Here is a 22,093-nt window from a genome sequence, read left to right on the forward strand (position 1 = left end):
ATATTATGTAACGAAGTACACTCTCTCTGGTGCATCACGAGGCACTCCCCTTCGCAACAAGTTATGTCTGTCAAGTCGTCCGGCCCTTATACCTGCATCTTTCAGGACCTGAGCGCTGTAACCCCAGTTCAAGAAGCGATTCTCCAATTCAGCAGATTTGACACTGTAGTCTGTTTCCTGATCGCAAATTCTGCAGACTCTTTGGAATTGGCCTTATGGAATGTTCTCTTTTAGCCTTTTGGGGTGAAAGCTGTCTGCCATCTGTAGGCTTCCTAAAGATTGTGTGTAAACAACCGTTGTCATTTTTACTGATGTCAAGGGCCAGAAAATGAATGTTATCCTTGCTGTACTACATAGTTAGTTTGATGTTAGGGTTAATGCTGTTAAGGTATTGGTGGAAGGAAGTAAGTTAATCTTCTGAGCAAGACCAGAACAGGCAAACATCATCAATATTGCATCCCCACCATATAATCCAGTCAAAGAACAGTTTTTTTTGAAGGATCCAAATGAAGTCATTTTCCCATTTACCTAAGTACAAACCAGTGTAGGAAGCTCCCATGGGACATCCTTTGACTTGTTTAAATCTACGTATGTACTGTATACTGTATAGCAGCCTATAGCCTAATTTCATGTCAAACAGGTACATTCTCGTAATTTGGGGTTCAACAAGGATTCTTCTAAGAACCTTAGCTCTGAAAAGGAGGTGGGGTTCACTGAGGAACCTCCTTAGTTGGTGGGGGTTCTTGCAGGAACCTAACTGCCCAAATGAAACATTTCAATTTGAGAGGACAGCAGGTGCAGGCACTTAACTGAAAAATGTAAAGGTCTCCTCAATTTAAGGTAAGTTGTGTCCCTTATATGATCTAAATTGATATTGTTTTATGATGATGATACCATCTATCTTTTCATATTTGTGCCAATCTTTCAAAAACAGAAAATGAACACAATTCAATGGATATCAGTCAACAAAGAGGTAAGAATATGCAGGCTATAACAATATGTTAAGGCTAGCTGTATTGCGTGCAGATGACTGAACTGCTCACTTTTGTGTCTGTGTCTGCATGAATTCAGATGAGGAGGCATACACAGGTATGTCAACTGGTATTGGTATGTTATGTAGATCACATTTACCACCCTGCTCCCTTACCTCTTCAATGAATATCCCATAGGCCTCTTCATTATGGACAAGGTATGTGTATGAAAACCATGATCAAAACCGTTTTGCTTTTTTATTCACATTCACCACAAAAACCAAGGTATGAATTCTGTCATGTGCGCAAGCGATGCGTGTTCATGATCAGACCGAGCATCAGGGCTCATAGCCCTTTCCTGCAGTCAATGACCAAATGTGCCCTCTTTGGCCTCATGGTTGAAATGTTATTAATATTTTTCATAATTTTATAATTAATAAAGATTATTAAAAACATTTAACAATGTGTGTGAGGTGTAAACTTTTGTTTCAAAGTAGATTTGTTTAACAATACCAATAATCACCCTGTCTGACACTGATTTAGCCCAATGCATTTAAAGGTTAACAAAACTCCCCTGTACAGAAGACGCCAGACTGAGACCCATGATCGCAGGCTAGCTGTCAAGTTGCAGGTCGTAAGGTAAAAGGAAACTTTACTTGGAACTTGGAAGTTTTAAATACTTACATGTTACCTAAATCTTACAAAGTGCAATGAAATACTTTGAGGTTATGAACAGAACCCCAATTATTGAATCTACTTTGAATCGTAACCTAATTATAAGGGTGCTCAGTGTCCAACAAATAATGGTCTATTGAATGTGTAGGCAATATTGAATCTAATAATTAAGTACAAGGAATGAAAGAAGGGTACAGTACAAGTACAATAGCAGTGCAGTGGATTAGCGTAGTTTCGCGGGGGTAATTTTGGTGGGGGTAAAACAGCTAGACTGTCACGCCCTGACCTTAGTTTTCTATATTTTCTGTATTATTTTGGTCAGGTCAGGGTGTGACGAGGGTGGGTATGTGTGTTTTTGTCTTGTCTAGGGTTTTTGTTTATCTATGGGGATTTTGTATGTCTAGGTAATGTAGGTTTATGGTGGCCTGAATTGGTTCCCAATCAGAGGCAGCTGTTTATCGTTGTCTCTGATTGGGGATCCTATTTAGGTTGCCATTTTCCATTTAGGTTTTGTGGGTAGTTGTCTATGTGTAGTTGCATGTCAGCACTCTGTTATTATAGCGTCACGTTCATTTTGTTAGTTTGTTTAAGTGTTCTTTGTTTTATTAAAGAAGAATGTATTCACATCACACTGCACCTTGGTCTCCTCACTACGACGAACGTGACATAGACTGAACAAAAATAGAAATGCAACATGTAAAGTGTTGGTCCCATGTTTCATGAGCTGAAATAATAGATCTCAGAAATGTTCCACATGCACAAAAATATTATTTCTCTCAAATGTTGTGCACAAACTCCAATCCAAAGTTAAATCCTATTTCACAACAAAGCCTTCTTCACTCATGCTGTCAAACATACCCTCGCAAAACTGACAATCCTACCGATCCTTGACTTCGGCGATGTCATTTACAAAATAGCCTCCAACACTCTACTCAGCAAATTGGATGCAGTCTATCACAGTGCCATCCGTTTTGTCACCAAAGCCCCATATACTACCCACCACTGCGACCTGTATGCTCTTTTGCTGGTCCTCGCTACATATTCGTCGCCAAACCCACTGGCTCCAGGTCATCTACAAGTCTGCTAGGTAAAGCCTCGCCTTATCTCAGCTCACTGGTCACCATAGCAACACCCACCCGTAGCACGCACTCCAGCAGGTATATTTCACTGGTCATCCCCAAGCCAACACCTTCTTTGGCCGCCTTTCCTTTCAGTTCTCTGCTGCCAATGACTGGAACTAATTGCAAAAATTACTGAAGCTGAAGACTTATATCTTCCTCACTAACTTTAAGCGCCAGGTGTCAGAGCAGCTTACCGATCGCTGCAGCTGTACACAGCCCATCTGTAAATAGCCCATCCAACCAAATATCTCCCTCATCCCCATATTTGTTTTTGTTTTTCTGCTCTTTTGCACACCAGTATTCTCTACTTGCACATCCTCTCTACACATATCACTCCAGTGTAAATTGCTAAATTGTAATTACTTCGCCACTATTGGCCTATTTATTGCCTTACCTCCTTACTTCATTTTTCACACACTCTATACAGATTTTTCTATTGTGTTATTGACTGTACGTTTGTTTATCCCATGTGTTACTCTGTGTTGTTGTTTTTCTCGCACTGCTTTGCTTTATCTTGGCCAGGTCGCAGTTGTGAATGAGAACTTGTTCTCAACTGGCCTACCTGGTTAATAAATAAAGGTGAAATAAAATAAATACATCAATTCTACTATTACAACTTTCAAGAGTAATTTAAAGCCGTAATGAGTTCCAATTTTTTTTTTTATACAATATTATTTTTTATTTAAAAAACATTATTGGGGGGGGGACACCCACGCCCACCGTAGGTGCACACCACACAGTTTGGGAACCACTCCTCTTGAGGGGCGATTCAGGGTCAAACATAACCTAATTTGTACAGCAAATTATACTGAATTGGATTCAATTTGTCTTAGTGACATTTCATCATACGGCTCAGTGAAATTATTATTCTAATTTAATGCATATTTCACTGAGGGACCTACAGGAAAATAATTGCAGCACCAACATGGCTAAATAAGGCAAAATTTGTAATTACATGACAAAAAATGTATTTTTCATTTCTACTTCTCATTTTACATTCATGTTGTTCTTTTTGAGCCATTATTTGTTGATTTTTGATTGTCTCAGAAAGGCCTACAGTTGCAAGTATCTTTGGTAGTTTGTTAGTTTGTGCTCTGACCAGAGTCTGTCAGTAGCTTTGTTCAATTTGACATTGGAATTACACCAGGGAAATTTGGTTGGAAAGATGATGACCCTAAAATAGTCCATTTAAAATGATTGCAGAGGCAATAACACATTAGTCCAATAAAATACTGTACAGAGGAAGCTGATGAGTATGTGATATCATTTTTTTATAGCCTAATGTCCACCCACCAATATTCAGACTGTAATTCTGTTCCTTTCTCTCTCAGTTCACAATGTCAAGACTGAGTGTCTGCAGGCATATATCTTTCACTGACTTGACTTCACAGTAGAGGGTGATACAGACATATCCCACTACCTGTGGATATTGTGTCTTTTGACCTTTTCCTGTGAACTCAGGGCTGAGGTGCAGAGCAAGCTCCACTTAGACCAGGACTATCCCTGTGAGGTGGTGGGGAGCTGGAATACCTGGTACGGGGACCAAGACCAAGCTGGTAAGTAGTGACAGAAACAGTCAATTCTGGTGTCAGTGCAATTTCAAACGGGGCAGTGAAATCTCATGAAACCCTAATCTTAACATTATCCAATGTTTTATTTGAATGTAACCGAAAGTTATCTTATGTTAACCCTGATCTAATATGAATAGTTATCACATACCTTTTCGTGGCGATAGGCGGATCTCTTGTTCAATGATGACACTCAACTTTCTTTCTAGTCTAGCTTGGTCTAAATAGTTTGGCCAATGCAACAGTGACACCTGCTGGTTTGTTGTTACAGTGCACCTATGCGGTATTCAGCAGGCTCCCCTGCATTGAACGCTTAACCAAATTTAACAATAATCAAGTAGGGGTTTCAAAAATATATTTTAACATGGACAAATACTTATATTTATATAAACCAATACCACAATGTATCATTCAAAATACATATCAAGTGATATCAAATCTAACTTTTTGTAAGAGTATCCTGTCATTGTTTTACAACCTGGACACATACCATAGTAAATTCAAATCCGGGACACTCAAATTAGTTAGATATGTTATGTTTGGTATGGTATGTATTAATTTGTGGATGTCCATCATCGATTTCGTATCTGTTATGAATGACAATTTGTATGATATGTTACGAATTACAAGTTGCCTGATATGTTACAAATTGCAATTCGTTCAATATGTTACGAATTTGCAATACATATGATATGTTACGAATTCCAATTTGTTGTGGCTTAATGTTAGCTAAGTTAGATGGCTAGGTGGTTAACATTACTTAGGCTGGCGGTTAAGGTTACGGTTAGGGAAAGGGTTAGCTAACATGCTAAGTAGTTTCAGAATAGCTCAAAAGTAGCAAGTAGTTGCTAATTAGCTAAATTGCTAAAGTTGTCCGTGATGAGTATCGATCACAGAACTTTTGGGTTGCTAGACGTTCGTGTTATACGATCAGTAACCTTCTTTCTTATGTAACCATACCAAACTTAACATATCATACTAGAGGGGTTGAGTTAAATGCCGAAAACACATTTCATTTGAATACATTCAGTTGGACAACTGACTAGGTGCCCCCTTTCCCCTAATTTGACTGTTCTGTATTTTCATTTACTATGTTATGTCTAGTCTATAAGCATTTTATTCCTCTCCTTCTGGAACTCCAGATACTCCTTCAAAGAGTTACATAATGTTTGAGATTTAGGAATTAGTCGACCAAAGTTGCCACTTCGGCCAGTAGGACAATGCTTTTTTACAGAAAACACTGCCTGGTCTTATAGACCCAGAGACATATACAATCTATGGTCATAGAGAACATACCCAAGAAGATAAACATCTATCTTCAAACAAAACCCACAGGTCTGACTTAACTGTGTATGTAATGCATATGTAGGCCTGCCTCACACTCCATTGTTTACAGTACTGTGTGTTTGGATTGCAGAGCCTGACTGTCAATGAGTATGGTGTGTGAATCTGATGCTGTTGCAATCAGTGTGTAAAGGCCACAGGTGGTTATGAAGTAAAAAATCTCTGTCTGTCTTCATACTTTAGTATCATCATCTCTAATGATGTCATTGTTGTGTGTCTCTATTTCAGCCTGGAACAATGATTCGAATGAGGGAATCACTGGTAAGACTTTGATGAGACCTCAACTACTCTTTGTTTGAAATACAGGTGCAGTTTATCAAAATGCATGTAATTTATGTACACAATACCTAACCAGTAAATGTTTCACTAGAATGTCAAATTTGTCCAATATTAACTGTATTTATTAATAATCTTGCTAAGGCACGGGCGATCAAATATAGACAGGAGAATGACGAGGCAGTTGGAGGGTTCTTCTCACAGGTAGGAGACCTGTATGAAGTTCATCATCTGTGGGGTGAGTAGGCAGGCTGATGATGGTAGTGGCAATGTATATAATATATCAAATCAATTGAAAAGAAAAGATTGTGCACATAGCTGGACTACTTTTCTTATTTACTGTAGATGGTTGATGAAGCAATGGACTCACATTTTCTCACATCATTCACATAAAAAATAAGAAAAGATGCTGTGCTTTATCATGACATTAAGTTATCAAAACTACTGACAGATATGTTCATCCTTATCCATGTGTACTAATATCTCTGTATGTCATTAGTTCATCTCTTCAGCTTATAAAGACCAGTCCAGAGACGAGCCCAAAAACTCTTTCTTGCTGATGGAGGGATGGGTTCTTTCCTCATCATTTTTTATTTTTTTATTTCACCTTTAGTTAACCAGGTAGGCTAGTTGAGAACGAGTTCTCATTTACAACTGCGACCTGGCCAAGATAAAGCAAAGCAGTGCGACACAAACAACAACACAGAGTTACACATGGAATAAACAAACATACAGTCAATAATACAATGAGAAAGTCTATACAGTGTGTGCAAATGAGGTAGGATAAGGGGGGTGAGGAAATAAATAGGCCATAGTGGCGAAATTATTACAGTATGGCAAATTAAACACTGGGGTGATAGATGTGCAGAAGATGAGTGTGCAAGTAGCGGTACTGGGGTGCAAAGGAGCAAAATAAATAACAATATGGTGATGAGGTAGTTGGATGGGCTATTTACAGGTTGGCTATGTACAGGTGCAGTGATCTGTGAGCTGCTCTGACAGCTGGTGCTTAAAGCTAATGAGGGAGATATGAGTCTCCAGCTTAAGTGATTTTTGCAGTTCGTTCCAGTCATTGGCAGCAGAGAACTGGAAGGAAAGGTGGCCAAAGTAGGAATTGGCTTTGGGGGTGACCAGTGAAATATACCTACTGGAGCGTGTGCTACCGGTGGGTGCTGCTATGGTGATCAGTGAGCTGACATAAGGCGAGGCTTTACCTAGCAACGACTTATAGATGACCTGGAGCCAGTGGGTTTGGCGATGGATATGAAGAGCGTGCCAGCCAATGAGAGCATACAGGTCGTAGTATATGGGGCTTTGGTAACAAAACGGATGGCACTGTGATAGACTGCATCCAATTTGCTGAGTAGAGTGTTGGAGGCTATTTTGATCGGTAGGATAGTGAGTTTTACTAGGGTATGTTTGGCAGCATGAGTGAAGGATGCTTTCTTGCGAAATAGAAAGCCGATTCTAGATTTCATTTTGGATTGGAGATGCTTAATGTGAGTCTGGAAGGAGAGTTTACAGTCTAACCAGACACCTAGGTATTTGTAGTTGTCCACGTATTCTAGGTCAGAACCGTCCAGAGTAGTGATGCTGGACGGGTGGGTAGGTGTGGGCAGCGATCGGTTGAAGAGCATGCATTTAGTTTTGCTTGCATTTAAGAGCAGTTGAAGGCCACAGAAGGAGAGGTGTATGGCATTGAAGCTCGTCTGGAGGTTAGTTAACACAGTGTCCAAAGAAGGGCCAGAAGTATACAGAATGGTGTCGTCTGTGTAGAGGTGGATCAGAGAATACAGAGAAAAGAGTCGGCCTGAGGATTGAACCCTGTGGCACCCCCATAGAGACTGCCAGAGGTCCAGACAAAAGGCCCTCCGATTTGACACACTGAACTCTGTCAGAGAAGTAGTTGGTGAACCAGGCTAGGCAGTCATTTGAGAAACCAAGGCTGTTGAGTCTGCCGATAAGAATGTGGTGATTGACAGAGTCGAAAGCCTTGGCCAGGTTAATGAATACAGCTGTATTGTATCTTATCGATGGCGGTTATGATACCGTTTAGGACCTTGAGGGTGGCTGAGGTGCACCCATGACCAGGTATAGTGGGATTCGAAATGGTCGGTGATTTGTTTGTTAACTTGGCTTTCGAAGACCTTAGAAAGGCAGGGTAGGATAGATATAGGTCTGTAGCAGTTTGGGTCTAGAGTGTCTCCCCCTTTTAAGAGGGGGATGACCGCGGCAGCTTTCCAATCTTTGGGGATCTCAGACGATACGAAAGAGAGGTTGAACAAGCTAGTAATAGGGGTTGCAACAATTTTGCCGGATAATTTTAGGAAGAGAGGGTCCAGATAGTCTAGCCCTGCTGATTTGTAGGGGTCCAGGTTTTGCAGCTCTTTCAGAACATCAGCTATCTGGATTTGGATGAAGGAGAAATGGGGGAGGCTTGGGCAAGTTGCAGTGAGGGGTGCAGGGCTGTTGACCGGGGTAGGGGTAGCCAATTGGAAAGCATAGCCAGCCGTAGAAAAATGCTTATTGAAATTCTCAATTATGGCAGATTTATCGGTGGTGACAGTGTTTCCTAGCCTCAGTGTAGTGGGCAGCTGGGAGGAGGTGCTCTTATTTTCCATGGACTTTACAGTGTCCCAGAACTTTTTGGAGTTAGTGCTACAGGATGTAAATTTCTGTTTGAAAAAGCTAGCCTTAGCTTTCCTAACTGCCTGTGTATATTGGTTCTTAAACTTCCCTGAAAAGTTGCATATCGTGGGGCTATTCGATGCTAATGCAGTACGCCACAGGATGTTTTTGTGCTGGTCAAGGGCAGTCGGGTCTGGAGTGAACCAAGGGCTATATCTGTTCCAGGTTCTACATTTTTGGAATGGGGCATGCTTATTTAAGATGGTGAGGAAAGCACTTTTAAAGAACAACCAGGCGCCCTCTACTGACGGAGTGAGGTCAATATCCTTCCAGGATACCCGGGCCAGGTCGATTAGAAAGGCCTGCTCGCTGAAGTGTTTTAGGGAGCGTTTGACAGTGATGAGGGGTGGTTGCTTGACCGCAGACCCATTACGGACGCAGGCAATAAGGTAGTGATTGCTGAGATCCTGGATGAAGACAGCAGAGGTGTATTTAGAGGGCAGGTTGGTTAGGATGATATCTAAGAGGGTGCCCTTGTTTACGGATTTGGGGTTGTACTTGGTGGGTTCATTGATAATTTGTGTGAGATCGTTCTCAAGCTTAGATTGTAGGATGGCCGGGGTGTTAACCATGTCCCAGTTTAGGTTACCTAGCAGCACAAGCTCAGAAGATAGATGGGGGAAAATCAATTTGCATATGGTGTCCAGGGCACAGCTGGGGGCAGAATGTGGTCTATAGCAAGCGGCAACGGTAAGAGACTTGTTTCTGGAGAGGTGGATTTTTAAAAGTAGAAGCTCAAATTGTTTGGGCACAGACCTGGATAGTAAGACAGAACTCTGCAGGCTATCCCTGCAGTAGATTGCAACTCCGCCCCCTTTGGCAGTTCTATTTTGGGGAAAATGTTATAGCTAGGGATGGAAATGTCAGGGTTTTTGGTGGTCTTCCTAAGCCAGGATTCAGACACGACTAGGACATCCGGGTTGGCAGAGTGTGCTAGGGCAGTGAATAAAACAAACTTAGGGAGGAGGCTTCTAATGATAACATGCATGAATCCAAGGCTTTTTCTTTTACAGAAGTCAACAAATGAGAGTGTATGGGGAATGGGAGTGGAGCTAGGCACTGCAGGGCCTGGATTAACCTCCACATCACCAGAGGAACAGAGGAGGAGTAGAATAAGGGTACAGCTAAAGGCTAAAAATTGGTCGTCTAGTACTTTCAGAACAACGAGTAAAAGGAGCAGATTTCTGGGCACAGTAGAATAGATTCAAGGCATAATATACAGACAGGGGTATGGTAGGATGTGAATACAGTGGGGGTAAACCTGTGCATAGGGTGACGATGAAAGAGATATTGTCTCTAGAAATATCATTTAAACCAGATGTCACTGCATGTGTGGGAGGTGGAACTAAAGTGTTAACTAAGGCGTATTGAGCAGGGGTAGAGGCTCTACAGTGAAATAAGGCAATAATTACTCACCAAAACAGCAATGGACAAGGCATGTTGACGTTAGGGAGAGGCATGCGTAGCCGAGTGATCATAGGAGTCCAGTGAGGGGTTTCAGGCAGCTAGCGGGCCGGGGTTGGCAAGCTAGCAGAAGGGCCTTTGAGGGACATCGCGACGGAAGAAAGTCTGCTGTGGCCCCCTCGTGCTTTTACGTCAGCAGACGTAACAGCACGAGACAGCTAGCGGGCCGCGGCTAGCAGGCTAGCGGATGGGCATTCAGGGGACATCGCGACGGAGGAGCCAGTTGAGAGACCCCCTCGGGCGAATCACGTTGGTAGTCCAGTCGTGATGGTTCGGTGGGGGTCCAGGCCAGTCGGCAAAATAGGTATTGAACCCAAGGAGTGGCTGATGGACCTCTACGGCTAGCCGGGAGATGGGCCTTGCAGATGGGCCTAGCAAGGCTAGCTCCAGGCTAATTGGTTCTTGCTTCGGGACAGAGACGTTAGCCAGGAGTGGCCACTCGGATAGCAGCTAGCTAGCGGCGGTGATCCAGGAGGGGGGGTTCAGAGCTTGCAGTAGGAATCCGGAGATATGGAGAAAAATAAGTCTGATTTGCTCTGGTTTGAGTCGCGCTGTGCAGACTGGCGAGAGTTGTCCGGGCTAAAGGTAGCTGATGACCGCTAGCAGTGGCTAGCTGACTACTAGCTAGTAGCTAGTTAGCTGGCTAGCTTCTGTTGGAATGACAGGCTTGTGGGCAGTTAGTAAGTTAGTATTAATGTTAGTCATGTAGGGCATACATGTAAATTGCTTCCGTCTGTTAGGATTAGGGTTGCAAAGCTACCGGTAATTTACCAAAGTTAACATGATCTAGGTAATCTATGGCAATCTATGGTCACTTTGTATTGTATTTTAATAACTTTTAATAAAATGTATTCATATATAGTATAACAATGTTTATATCTGTGTCCATATTGTCCATTCATTTCTAGTAGATAGACCATATGGTTCAAGAGAAAATAGCATAATTAATGAAAAAAGCATCTAATCAATAATGGCATTATTTTATTTATAACTCTGCCACTAGTTTGGCCCCAAAACATTTACAACGAAGACATACGGACATAGTAAGATCAATAAAAGTGTATAAAACAAATAAAGGACATTTCATGCTGAAACCCTCATATTAAACACCAGTGATATTCACTAAATTGTGATGTTTTATAGCTTTGTGATTCAATTTTTTATTTTAATATCATCTTATTAGATTGCTTTATATACTGTATATATTACATGTGATAAGCCACACAGAGGGCCAGAGATAATTACAGACATCTGTGATAATTTGAAGTACGCAAAAAGGCCACTAGATGCCATCTGATAAAATTCCATAAATTCCTTGAAAGTTACCAAAATTATGGCAATTTACTGGTAAACTTAGAAAGTTTCCAGTAATATACCCTCCCTTTGCAACCCTAGTTAGGATAGACCAGAAATAAATGCATGCTTCAGATCAGACTGACTGACTGTGACCTCTGATCATTTCAGACCCTTTTATTTCATGATCATGTAATACTTTGTCTTGACATATAGAGTATAGGATGCAAATGTCTTGTAAAGACAGACATAGCTTGATGTTAAGTCAAGGGGTATGAATACTTTCTGAAGGCACTGTACACACACACACACTTTCACAGTCAACACAAATGCTGCTGTAGGAGGACTGGCTCGTTGTAATGGTTGTAATGGAATGAATGGAACGGAGTCAAACATGTGGTTTCCATGTGTTTGATACCATTCCATTCATAAAATTCCAGCCATTACAATGAGCCCATTTGAACATGGATTATTAGTGGTTATGTAATATGTTTTTATTGAATGTGTGTTTTGTCTTGTGATAAATTATTACATGTTCATCTATTGATCAACATTTGTTATGCATATTATTTGACCTGTGAATTTATTAAATATATGGAAACATGCTTTTGCAGTATCTGTGCATTGGAGATGTGGATATGAGATGCCTCCTCTCTAATGTCCAGGAAGCTCTGATTCAAACTTCCATTAAACAGCTCTGCAAGTGTTATAATGTCAAAATACGTTTGTTACTCACAAAATATGGAGTTTGGCTGAGCAATTATCTTCATTTGCTCCCGTTGAGGCCTGTATGTACGTTCAAAAAAGGTGTAAATAAAAATGTAGAAGCAACTGAAAAAAATTACTATTCTGCACCTCCAGTCACTCATTGCTGCCACACACAGGTTGGAAGTCTACAACAGCTCAATACATTGGAAGTGCCAAAGAGGCATTTTTATGGTTGATTCTACATTTTTATTTAGACCTTTTTTGGAAATACATCAGAGGTAACGGGAGTAAATGAAAGTTCAGCGAAACTCAATATTTGTTGAGTAAAGAACATATTTTGACATTGTAACGCTTGCAGAGCTGTCTAATGGAGAGCTGTCTAACGGGAGTTTGAATCGGAGCTTCCATCTCACTCATTGTCAACATCTCAAACACACAGATACTGGCTCAAACACAGCTACTGGGGCATGCAGACCCGAAGTTGCAAGCACTGTTCACTGTTCTACAATTGTAAATGTTTTGGGGTTATGGATGTGATAAATGGGCTTCTATGAATGTCAGATAGGCCTATATTATATCTGTCACGTTTATTCATTTTATAATATATTAGCTTCCTCTGTAGCTTTAAGACCAGGGGGGCGTGTTATTATATGAGGCCGTGTCTTTTATTTGAATATAGAGTAGTTGAGTTGAGTGGAGTCGGATTGCGTAGCATGTTTTTCTCTGTATCGGTGACTGACTGATGCAAGACACAGTCCAACTAAACTGCGGGCGTTTGTAATCCAAGGGAATGAAATAACACAGACAACATTAATTCATTAACTTTTTATTGGATCGTGCCTGGAACTAGAAAACCATTCAGACAGATTCAGGCAGGATTGCGCTATTCAGAACCATGGACTTGCACATTCTGGATCACAGACTGCGAGTGACCAGCATTTGCAAAAATGGGTTGGTGAATTTCACTCACCCACTGATCAAACTCATATTTCTGCGGAAAAGAACAAGGTAAGATTATTTGTGTGAAGAGATCTGTTCATTTGAAGCCGTCCGCGATCCCAAAACGTGCAAAAAAGTATAATTTAAAAAACATTGCCAGGTCGCTGTTGATGGCAGACTAGCCCTTGATCATGACTGTGCCATTAGGCTACATTAAACACAAGGGTCACTGGAAGAAGGCGTCTTCTGTAGGATAAGTTTCGTGATCCCTGACGCTCGGTCTGAACATTCATATACACGGCTTGCGGTACGGTTTTTGCAAACATAAGGACCTTATCTTCCATATCAGCGATGTATATATTTTAAAGGTATCATTTATACACACCTTGATAGGGTTAGTGATCCCACCTGGCCATATCTCCTTTCATGTTACAGCGCTTGTTTATAGAAGACAAGAGGGTCCTAACACCTGTGTGTGAATTTAACTCTGGAAGTGTACTATAGTTTAATCGGATGGAGGCACCCATATCTGTGTTACACTTTACTGTAGCAGTTAACTTTTTTTTAGTTGAAGGATTCTTTATTGCAGATGAAAGATAAGGGCCATATGTTTCGAAAGCCTTTTCACATGCGATAATTAACGTTTCAAAACGTTAAGACACAACGGCAGGATTGTAGTTCACATCAGGCAGTCCTGGGCTAAGGTAATGGCTGAGAACTGTAGGGAGAAAGCAAAATGCCGCCTAGAGTTTTCGAGAGGTAATGGCAGACATTCTAGCTTGGACCTGTGTGAAGCTAGCCACAATAAGGATTAGCCACAAGAGTGGAATTTCTGTTCTCCTTCAAAATAAAAGTCCCATTGAAAGTGACTAAAACGTATACAAATAAAATTGTATTGGTCACACACACATATTTAGCAGATGGTATTGCGTGTGTAGCGAAATGCTTGTGTTCCTAGCTCCAACAGTGCAATAGTATCTAGGGTTGCAAAGGGGAGGAAACTTTCCGGTAAATTTCCTGAAATTTTCCATGGGACATTAAGCCTGGGAATTTTGGTAATTTTGCTTAAATTCATCTAAAAAGTTAGCTTATAACAGTGAACCTTTTTGTGGGATACACAAGGCAATTCTTGGTCTTGTGGCATATTTTAGTTAAACTATCCCCAATTCAATGGAATTGCAACCCTCTTGCATGCACAGTGCACTCTTCCATCACATGTACAGCTGATTCTCAAGATCTTGCACGCTAATGAGATGCTATTGAGCCCACACTACCACAGTGTCTGAGTCAAGGACTACTAGCTTTCTGGTAAGTAAAAAAAACAATAATAATAATAATTAGTATTATTTTACAATACTGGGTGGGGTGAATATATTTTATATGACATACAGGATTTTTTTGTTAACTAGTAAATAGTAGCCTACAGCAAAGTGTGTTTAAATAATTTCTGACATTTTAGTTCGTTTTCTAGTTCGTTTTTGCTACGACGTGTGTTTTAGCTTGCATGAGCCTGCTAACTGAGTGTTAATTCACCTGTTTCCATACATGTTTCTTTTAAAACATTTATCTTACAAAGGAGTTGTTTAACCTAACTGCTTAACTATTTCTGTACATGGATTTGTATTTAAAAAAACATTTTACTATTTTTTTCTCTAATCTTTACAGGAAAATGCCACGAGCACTATCTGATGTGTGGAGACATTTCACTGCAGCTAATGTAGAAGGAAAAGCTGTGTACATTTGCAAATACTGTGCCAAATCATATGTGAAGAATGCAACAAAGATGCAGAATCATCTGGCCAAGTGCATAAAGTTCCCTCAGCGTTCACAACAAGCATCCTCTGACAAAAGTCCCTCTATTTCTATTTGAGGTGAAAATGATGAATCGGACACCTTATCGATAGCAACAGCTCATGGTCTTCCTGGAATCAGAAGTTTGTTTGACTCAATGGAGGAACGTAGTCAGAGAAATTCTAATGAATGTCTTGCTCGAGCTGTGTATGCAGCTAGTTCACCTCTGATGCTCACAGGCAATGTGTATTAGAAGACATTTCTGAATGTTCTTCGCCCAGCATACACCCCTCCAACCAGACATGCTTTATCTACTCATTTGCTGGATGTGGAGTTCAACAGAGTTCAAGTGAAGGTCAAGCAAATCATAGAGAAAGCAGACTGTATTGCAATCATCTCTGATGGGTGGTCGAATGTTTGGGGGCAAGGAATGATTAACTACATCATCTCCACCCCTCAACCAGTATTCTACAAGAGCACAGACACATGGGACAACAGACACACCGGTCTCTATGTTGCAGATGAGCTGAAGGCAGTCATCAATGACCCTGGACCACAGAAGGTATTTGCGCTGGTGACAGACAATGCTGCGAACATGACGGCTGCTTGGTCTAAAGTGGAGGAGTCCTACCCTCACATCAAACCCATTGGCTGTACTGCTCATGCATTGAATCTGCTCCTCAAGGACATCGTGGCACTGTAAACAATGGATACGCTCTACAAGAGAGCCAAGGAAATGGTTAGGTATGTGAAGGTATATAGCAGCAATCTACTTCACCAAGCATAGGGAGGAGATTAAGAGCACCACATTGAAGCTGTCCAGCAACACCCGTTGTGGTGGTGTTGTCATCATGTTTGACAGTCACTTGGAGGGGAAGGAGTCTCCAAGAAATGGCCATATCAGTCTGCCGATATGGACAGCACCATCAAGAGGATTCTCCTGGATGATGTATTTTGGGAGAGAGTAGTAAGCAGCCTGAAACTCCTGAAACCTATAGCAGTAGCCATTGCACAGATTGAGGTAGACAATGCCATCCTGTCTGATGTTCAGACTCTGCTTGCAGATGTAAGAGAGGAAATCCGTACTGTCCTGCCCACTTCACTGTTGCTCCAAGCAGAGGAAACTGCAGTTCTGAAAAACATCCAAAAGCGTGAAGACTTCTGCCTAAAGCCCATACGCGCCGCAACGTACATGTTGGACCACAAGTATGCTGGCAAGAGCATCCTGTCTGGTGTAGAGATCAACAAGGCCTATGGTGTCATCACTACCGTGTCTCGCCACCTTGGCCTGGATGAGGGCAAGGTTCTTGGCAGTCTGGCGAAGTATACTTCCAAGCAAGGGCTTTGGGATGCAATATGGCAGTCGTGCCAACATATCTCATCAGCCACCTGGTGGAAGGGACTTAGTGGATCTGAGGCTCTTTCCCCTGTTGCCTGCATCATCCTCCAAACCCCACCAACATCAGCCGCCTCAGAGCGCAACTGGTCCTTGTTTGGGAACACATACACCAAAGTGTGTAACAGGCTGATCAATGCAAAGGTTGAGAAATTGGAGGCCATCCGGACAAATTTGAGGCTTTTTGAGCCAGACAACGAGCTTTCCTCAACAAGGTTGGAAAGTGACAGTGAAGATGAGGCCTCAGAGTCTGATGTTCAAGAGGTGGACATTGAGGAGGTCCAGCGAGAAGACATGGAAGCCTGAGAGGAAGACAACCAAAGCTTTAGTTTCTAGACTATCATTTTACAGATGTACGTTGAAAATGTTTTTGGGAGATGCGATGGATAATTGGGGATCATTCAATATTCTCTTTTGTTGTTCAGTGAAATCATCATCACTGTTAACTAATTTAATTAAAGTTCATTTCATAACTGAATTGTTTTTTTTATTTCTATTGGAAGGATTTAATCATTTGCAATTATGTCTACTTATGATAAGGTAAAACGTTTGTTTCTGTCTCCATATGATATGTTAAATATATCCAATGCAAAAACATCTACATTTTAAATGCTATTAATTTGCATATTTCTGTTAATTCCCATGGAAAGTTTCCGCCTCTGAATATTCCCCAAAATGTGCAGCCCTAGTAGTATCTAACAGTGCCGAAGTATCTTAAAACAATTCACAACAATACACACATGTAAAAGAATGGAATTAAGAAATATATAAATATTTAATCAAGCAATGTCGGAGTGGCATTGACTAAAGTACAGTAGAATAGAATAGGGTATATACATATGAGATGAGTAACGTAGTATGTAAACATTATTTCAACATTATTAAAGTGGCCAGTGATTCCAAGTCTATGTATATAGGGCAGCAGCCTCTAAGGTGCAGGGTTGCATAACTGGGTGGAAGCTGACTAGTGATGGCTATTTAACAGTCTTAACAGATAGAAGCTGTTTTTCAGTCTCTCGGTCCCTGTACCGACCTCGCCTTCTGGATGATAACAGGGTGAACAGGCAGTGGCTCGGGTGGTTGATGTCCTTAATGATCTTTTTGGCCTTCCTGTGACATTGGGTGCTGTAGTTGTCCTGGAAGGGAGGTAGTTTGCCCCCAGTGATGTGTTGGGCAGACTGCACCACCTTCTGAAGAGCCCTGCAGTTGCGGGGGGTTCAGTTGCCGCACCAGGCGGCGATACAGCCCGACAGCATGCTCTCAATTGCATCTGTAAAAGTTTGTCAGGGTTTCAGTGGCCAAGCCAAATTTCTTTAGCCTCCTTAGGTTGAAGAGGCACTGTTGCACCTTCTTCACCTTCTGGGGTTCAGACCCAGGGCCTCGAGCTTAATGATGAGCTTGGAGGGTACTATGGTGTTGAATGCTGAGCTATAGTCAATAAACAGCATTCTTACATAGGTATTCCTCTTGTTCAAATGGGATAGGGCAGTGCGATGGCTATTGTATCTATTGGGGCGGTATGCAAATTGAAGTGGGTCTAGGGTGTCAGGTAAGATAGAGTTGATATGATCCATAACTAGCCTCTTAAAGCACTTCCTGATGACAGAAGTGAATGATACGGGGCGATAGTCATTTAGCTCAGTTATCTTTGCTTTCTTGTGTACAGGAACAATGGTGGACATCTTGAAGCAAGTGGGGACAGCAGACGGGGATAGGGAGTAATTGTATATGTCCGTAAACACTCCAGCCAGCTGGTCTGCGCATGCTCTGAGGATGCGGCTAGGCATGCCATTTGGGCCGGCAGCCTTGCGAGTGTTAACACGCTTAAACGTCTTACTCACGTCGGCCACGGAGAAGGAGAGCCCACAGTCCTTGGTAGTGGGCCGCGTCGGTAGTACTGTGTTATCCTCAAAGTGGGCGAAGAAAGTGTTTAGCTTGTCCGGAAACAAAACGGGGCTGGTTTTCCCTTTATAGTCCGTGATTGTCTGTAGACCCTGCCACGTGTCTCGTGTCTGAGCCGTTGAATTGCAACTCCACTTTGTCTCTGTACTGATGTTTTGTTTAATTGCCTTACGGAGGGAATAACTACTGTTTGTATTTGGCCAGATTCCCAGTCACCTTGCCATGGTTAAATGCGGTGGTTCTCGCTTTCAGTTTTGCGCGAATGCTGCCATCTAACCACAGTTGCTGGTTTGGGTAGGTTTTAATAGTCAGTTTGTACAACATCGCCTAAACACTTCCTGATGAACTCAGTCACCAGATCCGTGCATTCGTCGACGTGATTCTCAGAGGCTACCCACAATATTTCCCAGTCCGCGTGATCAAAAGATTCTTGAAGCATGGATTCCGATTGGTCAGAACAGCGTTGACTTGACCTTTTACATTTAACATTTACATTTAAGTCATTTAGCAGACGCTCTTATCCAGAGCGACTTACAAATTGGTGCATTCACCTTATGATATCCAGTGGAACAACCACTTTACAATAGTGCATCTAACTCTTTTAAGGGGGGGGGGGGTTAGAAGGATTACTTTATCCTATCCTAGTACTTACTTATAAGTACTATATATATTATATTATATTATTATATTATATAGTACTTACTTATAAGTACCTTAGCACAGGTACTTCCTGTTTGAGTTTCTACTTATAGGAAGGGAGGAGCAAATTGTGCAATCATGCCATATTTGGACTAGATGCTAAACTAGGTCGGAATGTTATATAACTTCAACAAAATACAATAATTATATATTAAACAAATCTGAAATTGCACTGTGGCTGTATTAGACTTTAGAACTGTGTAGAGTTTGCACAAATATTAACTTCTTAGCGCTTATTGCAGGACTTTGACTGTGGGAAATCACATTTCCAGTCGGTCTATTGTGTGTATTAGACATTCATATTTCACTGTATTAGCATCTAAAATATTAGCGTCTTAGGTATAGGCTGCCTAATTTTTAAAATAAATGCCAACAAACAAGATAATACTAAATCAGCTGTTGAATACAGATAGCCTTTGGGTAATGTGATTAGATCATCAACAAGACTCACCCTATATAGCCACCCACACTTCCCTTTCCCTGTCATGTGTCTGTTCTCACATAATATGATGATGAAAGCACTTTACTTCAATGGGACCTAATCACTTCGCCAAAGGCTCCTGTCCTGACTTGACTGTATCCTAAAGACAAAGGCAGCTCTATGGAAGTATTCAGCTTTAACGACTGAATATAGTAGTTCAGCTTTTAAAGTGCCCCGAATGAATGGCGGCTGCAGTGGCAATTCTTTGCTGAGCCCTGCCTTTTATTCTGTAATTGTTAATGACTTGGCCTGGCTTGCATATGCATCAGCCAGGAAAAATGGATTAAACATCTGGCATCGACTACAGTGAGTTCCAAAGGTATTGGAACAGTGACACAATTTTGGTTGTTTTGGCTCTGTACTCAGCACTTTAGGTTTGAAATGATACAGCTTTAATTTGAGGGTGTTTTCATCCATATCGGGTGAACTGTTTAAAATGACAGCACTTTTTGTACATAGTCCCTCCATTTTAGGGGACCAAAAGTATTGGGACAAATTCACTTGTGTATTAAAGTAGTCAAAAGTTTGGTATTTGTTCCCATATTCCTAGCACGCAATGTAGTCACAAGTTTGATGTAGTCATTGCGTGCTAGGAATATGGGACCAAATACCACACTTTTGACTACTTTAATACACACCAGTGAAATTGTCCCGATACTTTTGGTCCCCTAATATGGAGGGACTATGTACAAAAAGTGCTGTAATTTCTAAAAAGATAACCCAATAAGGATGAAAATACCCTCAAATGAAACCTGACAGACTGCACTTTGACCTCATATAGTCATTGTATCATTTCACATCCAAAGTCCTGGAGTACAGAGCCAAAACAACAACTCAATTGTCACTGTCCCAATACGTTTGGAGTTCACTGTATATACAGTTGAAGTCGGAAGTTCACATACATCTTAGCCAAATACATTTAAACTCAGTTTTTCACAATTCCTGACATTTTCATCCTAATAAAAATCCCCTGTCTTAGGTCAGTTAGGATCACCACTTTATTTTAAGAATGTGAAATGTCAGAATAATAGTAGAGAGAATGATTGATTAATTTCAGCTTTTATTTCTTTCATCACATTCCCAGTGTGTCAGAAGTTCACATACACTCAATTATTATTTGTTAGCATTGCCTTTAAATTGTTTAACTTGGGTCAAATGTTTTTGGTAGCCTTCCACAAGCTTCCCATTTGAATTTTGGCCATTTCCTCCTGACAGAGCTGGAGTCAGGTTTGTAGGCCTCCTTGCTCTCACACCCATTTTCAGTTCTGCCCACAAATGTTCTATGGGATGGAGGTCAGGGCTTTGTGATACCTTGACTTTGTTGTCCTTAAAGCCATTTTGCCACAACTTTGGAAGTATGCTTGGTGTCATTGTCCATTTGGAAGACCCATTTGCGACCAAGCTTTAACTTCCTGACTGATGTCTTGAGATGCTGCTTCATTATATCCACATAATTTCCCTCCCTCATGATGCCATCTATTTTGTGACGTGCACCAGTCCCTCCTGCAGCAAAGCACCCCCACAACATGATGCTGCCACCCCTGTGCATCACGGTTGGGATGGTGTTCTTTGGCTTGCAAGCCTCCCACTTTTTTCTCTAAACATAATGGTCATTATGGCCAAACAGTTCTATTTTTGTTTCATCAGACTAGTGGACATTTGTCCAAAAAGTACGATATTTTTCCCTAATGTGCAGTTTCAAACCGTAGTCTGGCTTTTTTTATGGTGGTTTTGTAGCAGTGGCTTCTTCCTTGCTGAGCGGCCTTTCAGGTTATGTCGATATAGGACTCGTTTTACTGTGGATATAGATACATTTGTACCTGTTTCCTCCATCTTCACAAGGTCTTTTGCTGTTGTTCTGGGATTGATTTGCACTTTTCGCACCAAAGTACGTTCATCTCTAGGAGACAGAACGCGTCTCCTTCCTAAGCGGTATGACGGCTGCGTGGTCCCATGGTGTTTATACTTGCGTTCAATTGTTTGTACAGCTGAACATGGTACCTTCAGGCGTTTGGAAATTGCTCCCAAGGATGAACCAGACTTTTTTTTTTTCTTAGGGCTTGGCTGATTTTCTTTTCCCATGTTAAGCAAAGAGGCATTGAGTTTGAAGGTAGGCCTTGAAATACATCCACAGGTAAACCTCCAATTGACTCAAATGATGTCAATTAGCCTATCAGAAGCTTCTAAAGCCATGACATGATTTTCTGGAATTTTCCAAGCTGTTTAAAAGCACAGTCAATTTAGTGCATGTAAACTTCTGACCCGCTGGAATTGTGATACAGTGAAATAATCTGTCTGTAAACAATTGTTGGAAAAATTCTTGTCATGCACAAAGTAGATGTCCTAACCGACTTGCCAAAACTATAGTTTGTTAACAAGAAATTTGTGGAGTGGTTGAAAAATGAGTTTTAATGACTCCAACCTAAGTATGTAAACTTCCAATTTCAACTGTATAGGCTAATATGTTTTGTCATACCTGTGGTATATTTTGTTTTTTTATTTAACCTTTATCTAACTAGGCAAGTCGGTTAAGAACAAATTCTTATATACAATGACAGCCTAGGAACGGTGGGTTAACTTCCTTGTTCAGAGGCAGAACGACAGATTTTTACTTTGTCAGCTCGGGGATCCGATCTAACAACCTTTCGGTTACTGGCCCAACGCTCTAACCACTAGGCTACCTGCTGCCCCATATGGTCTGATATACCACGGCTGTCAGCCAGTCAGTATTCAGGGCTCGAACCACCTAGTTTATAATGTGGTGGTGGTCGTCTACT

General features: G+C 41.3%; 1 protein-coding gene and 1 long non-coding RNA gene across 2 annotated transcripts in view; both read left to right on the forward strand.

The window, feature by feature from the left end:
• Positions 1 to 4,803: 4,803 nt before the first annotated feature.
• LOC139575213 (uncharacterized) lies at positions 4,804 to 6,405 on the forward strand. Its single transcript, XR_011674917.1, has 3 exons — positions 4,804 to 4,882; positions 5,908 to 5,940; positions 6,100 to 6,405. It is a non-coding gene; the product is annotated as an uncharacterized lncRNA (long non-coding RNA).
• A 6,381-nt stretch (positions 6,406 to 12,786) lies between these two features.
• Positions 12,787 to 22,093, forward strand: part of LOC139576389 (cytosolic arginine sensor for mTORC1 subunit 1-like) — a 39,077-nt gene continuing 29,770 nt past the window's right edge. Inside the window, exon 1 of the mRNA XM_071402482.1 lies at positions 12,787 to 13,116. Coding sequence (XP_071258583.1) covers positions 13,004 to 13,116 — 113 coding nt within the window. The 5' untranslated portion in view covers positions 12,787 to 13,003. The remainder of the gene's footprint in view (positions 13,117 to 22,093) is intronic.

The sequence above is a fragment of the Salvelinus alpinus genome, chromosome 5, assembly GCF_045679555.1.
Source record: "Salvelinus alpinus chromosome 5, SLU_Salpinus.1, whole genome shotgun sequence".
Lineage (NCBI taxonomy): Eukaryota > Metazoa > Chordata > Actinopteri > Salmoniformes > Salmonidae > Salvelinus > Salvelinus alpinus.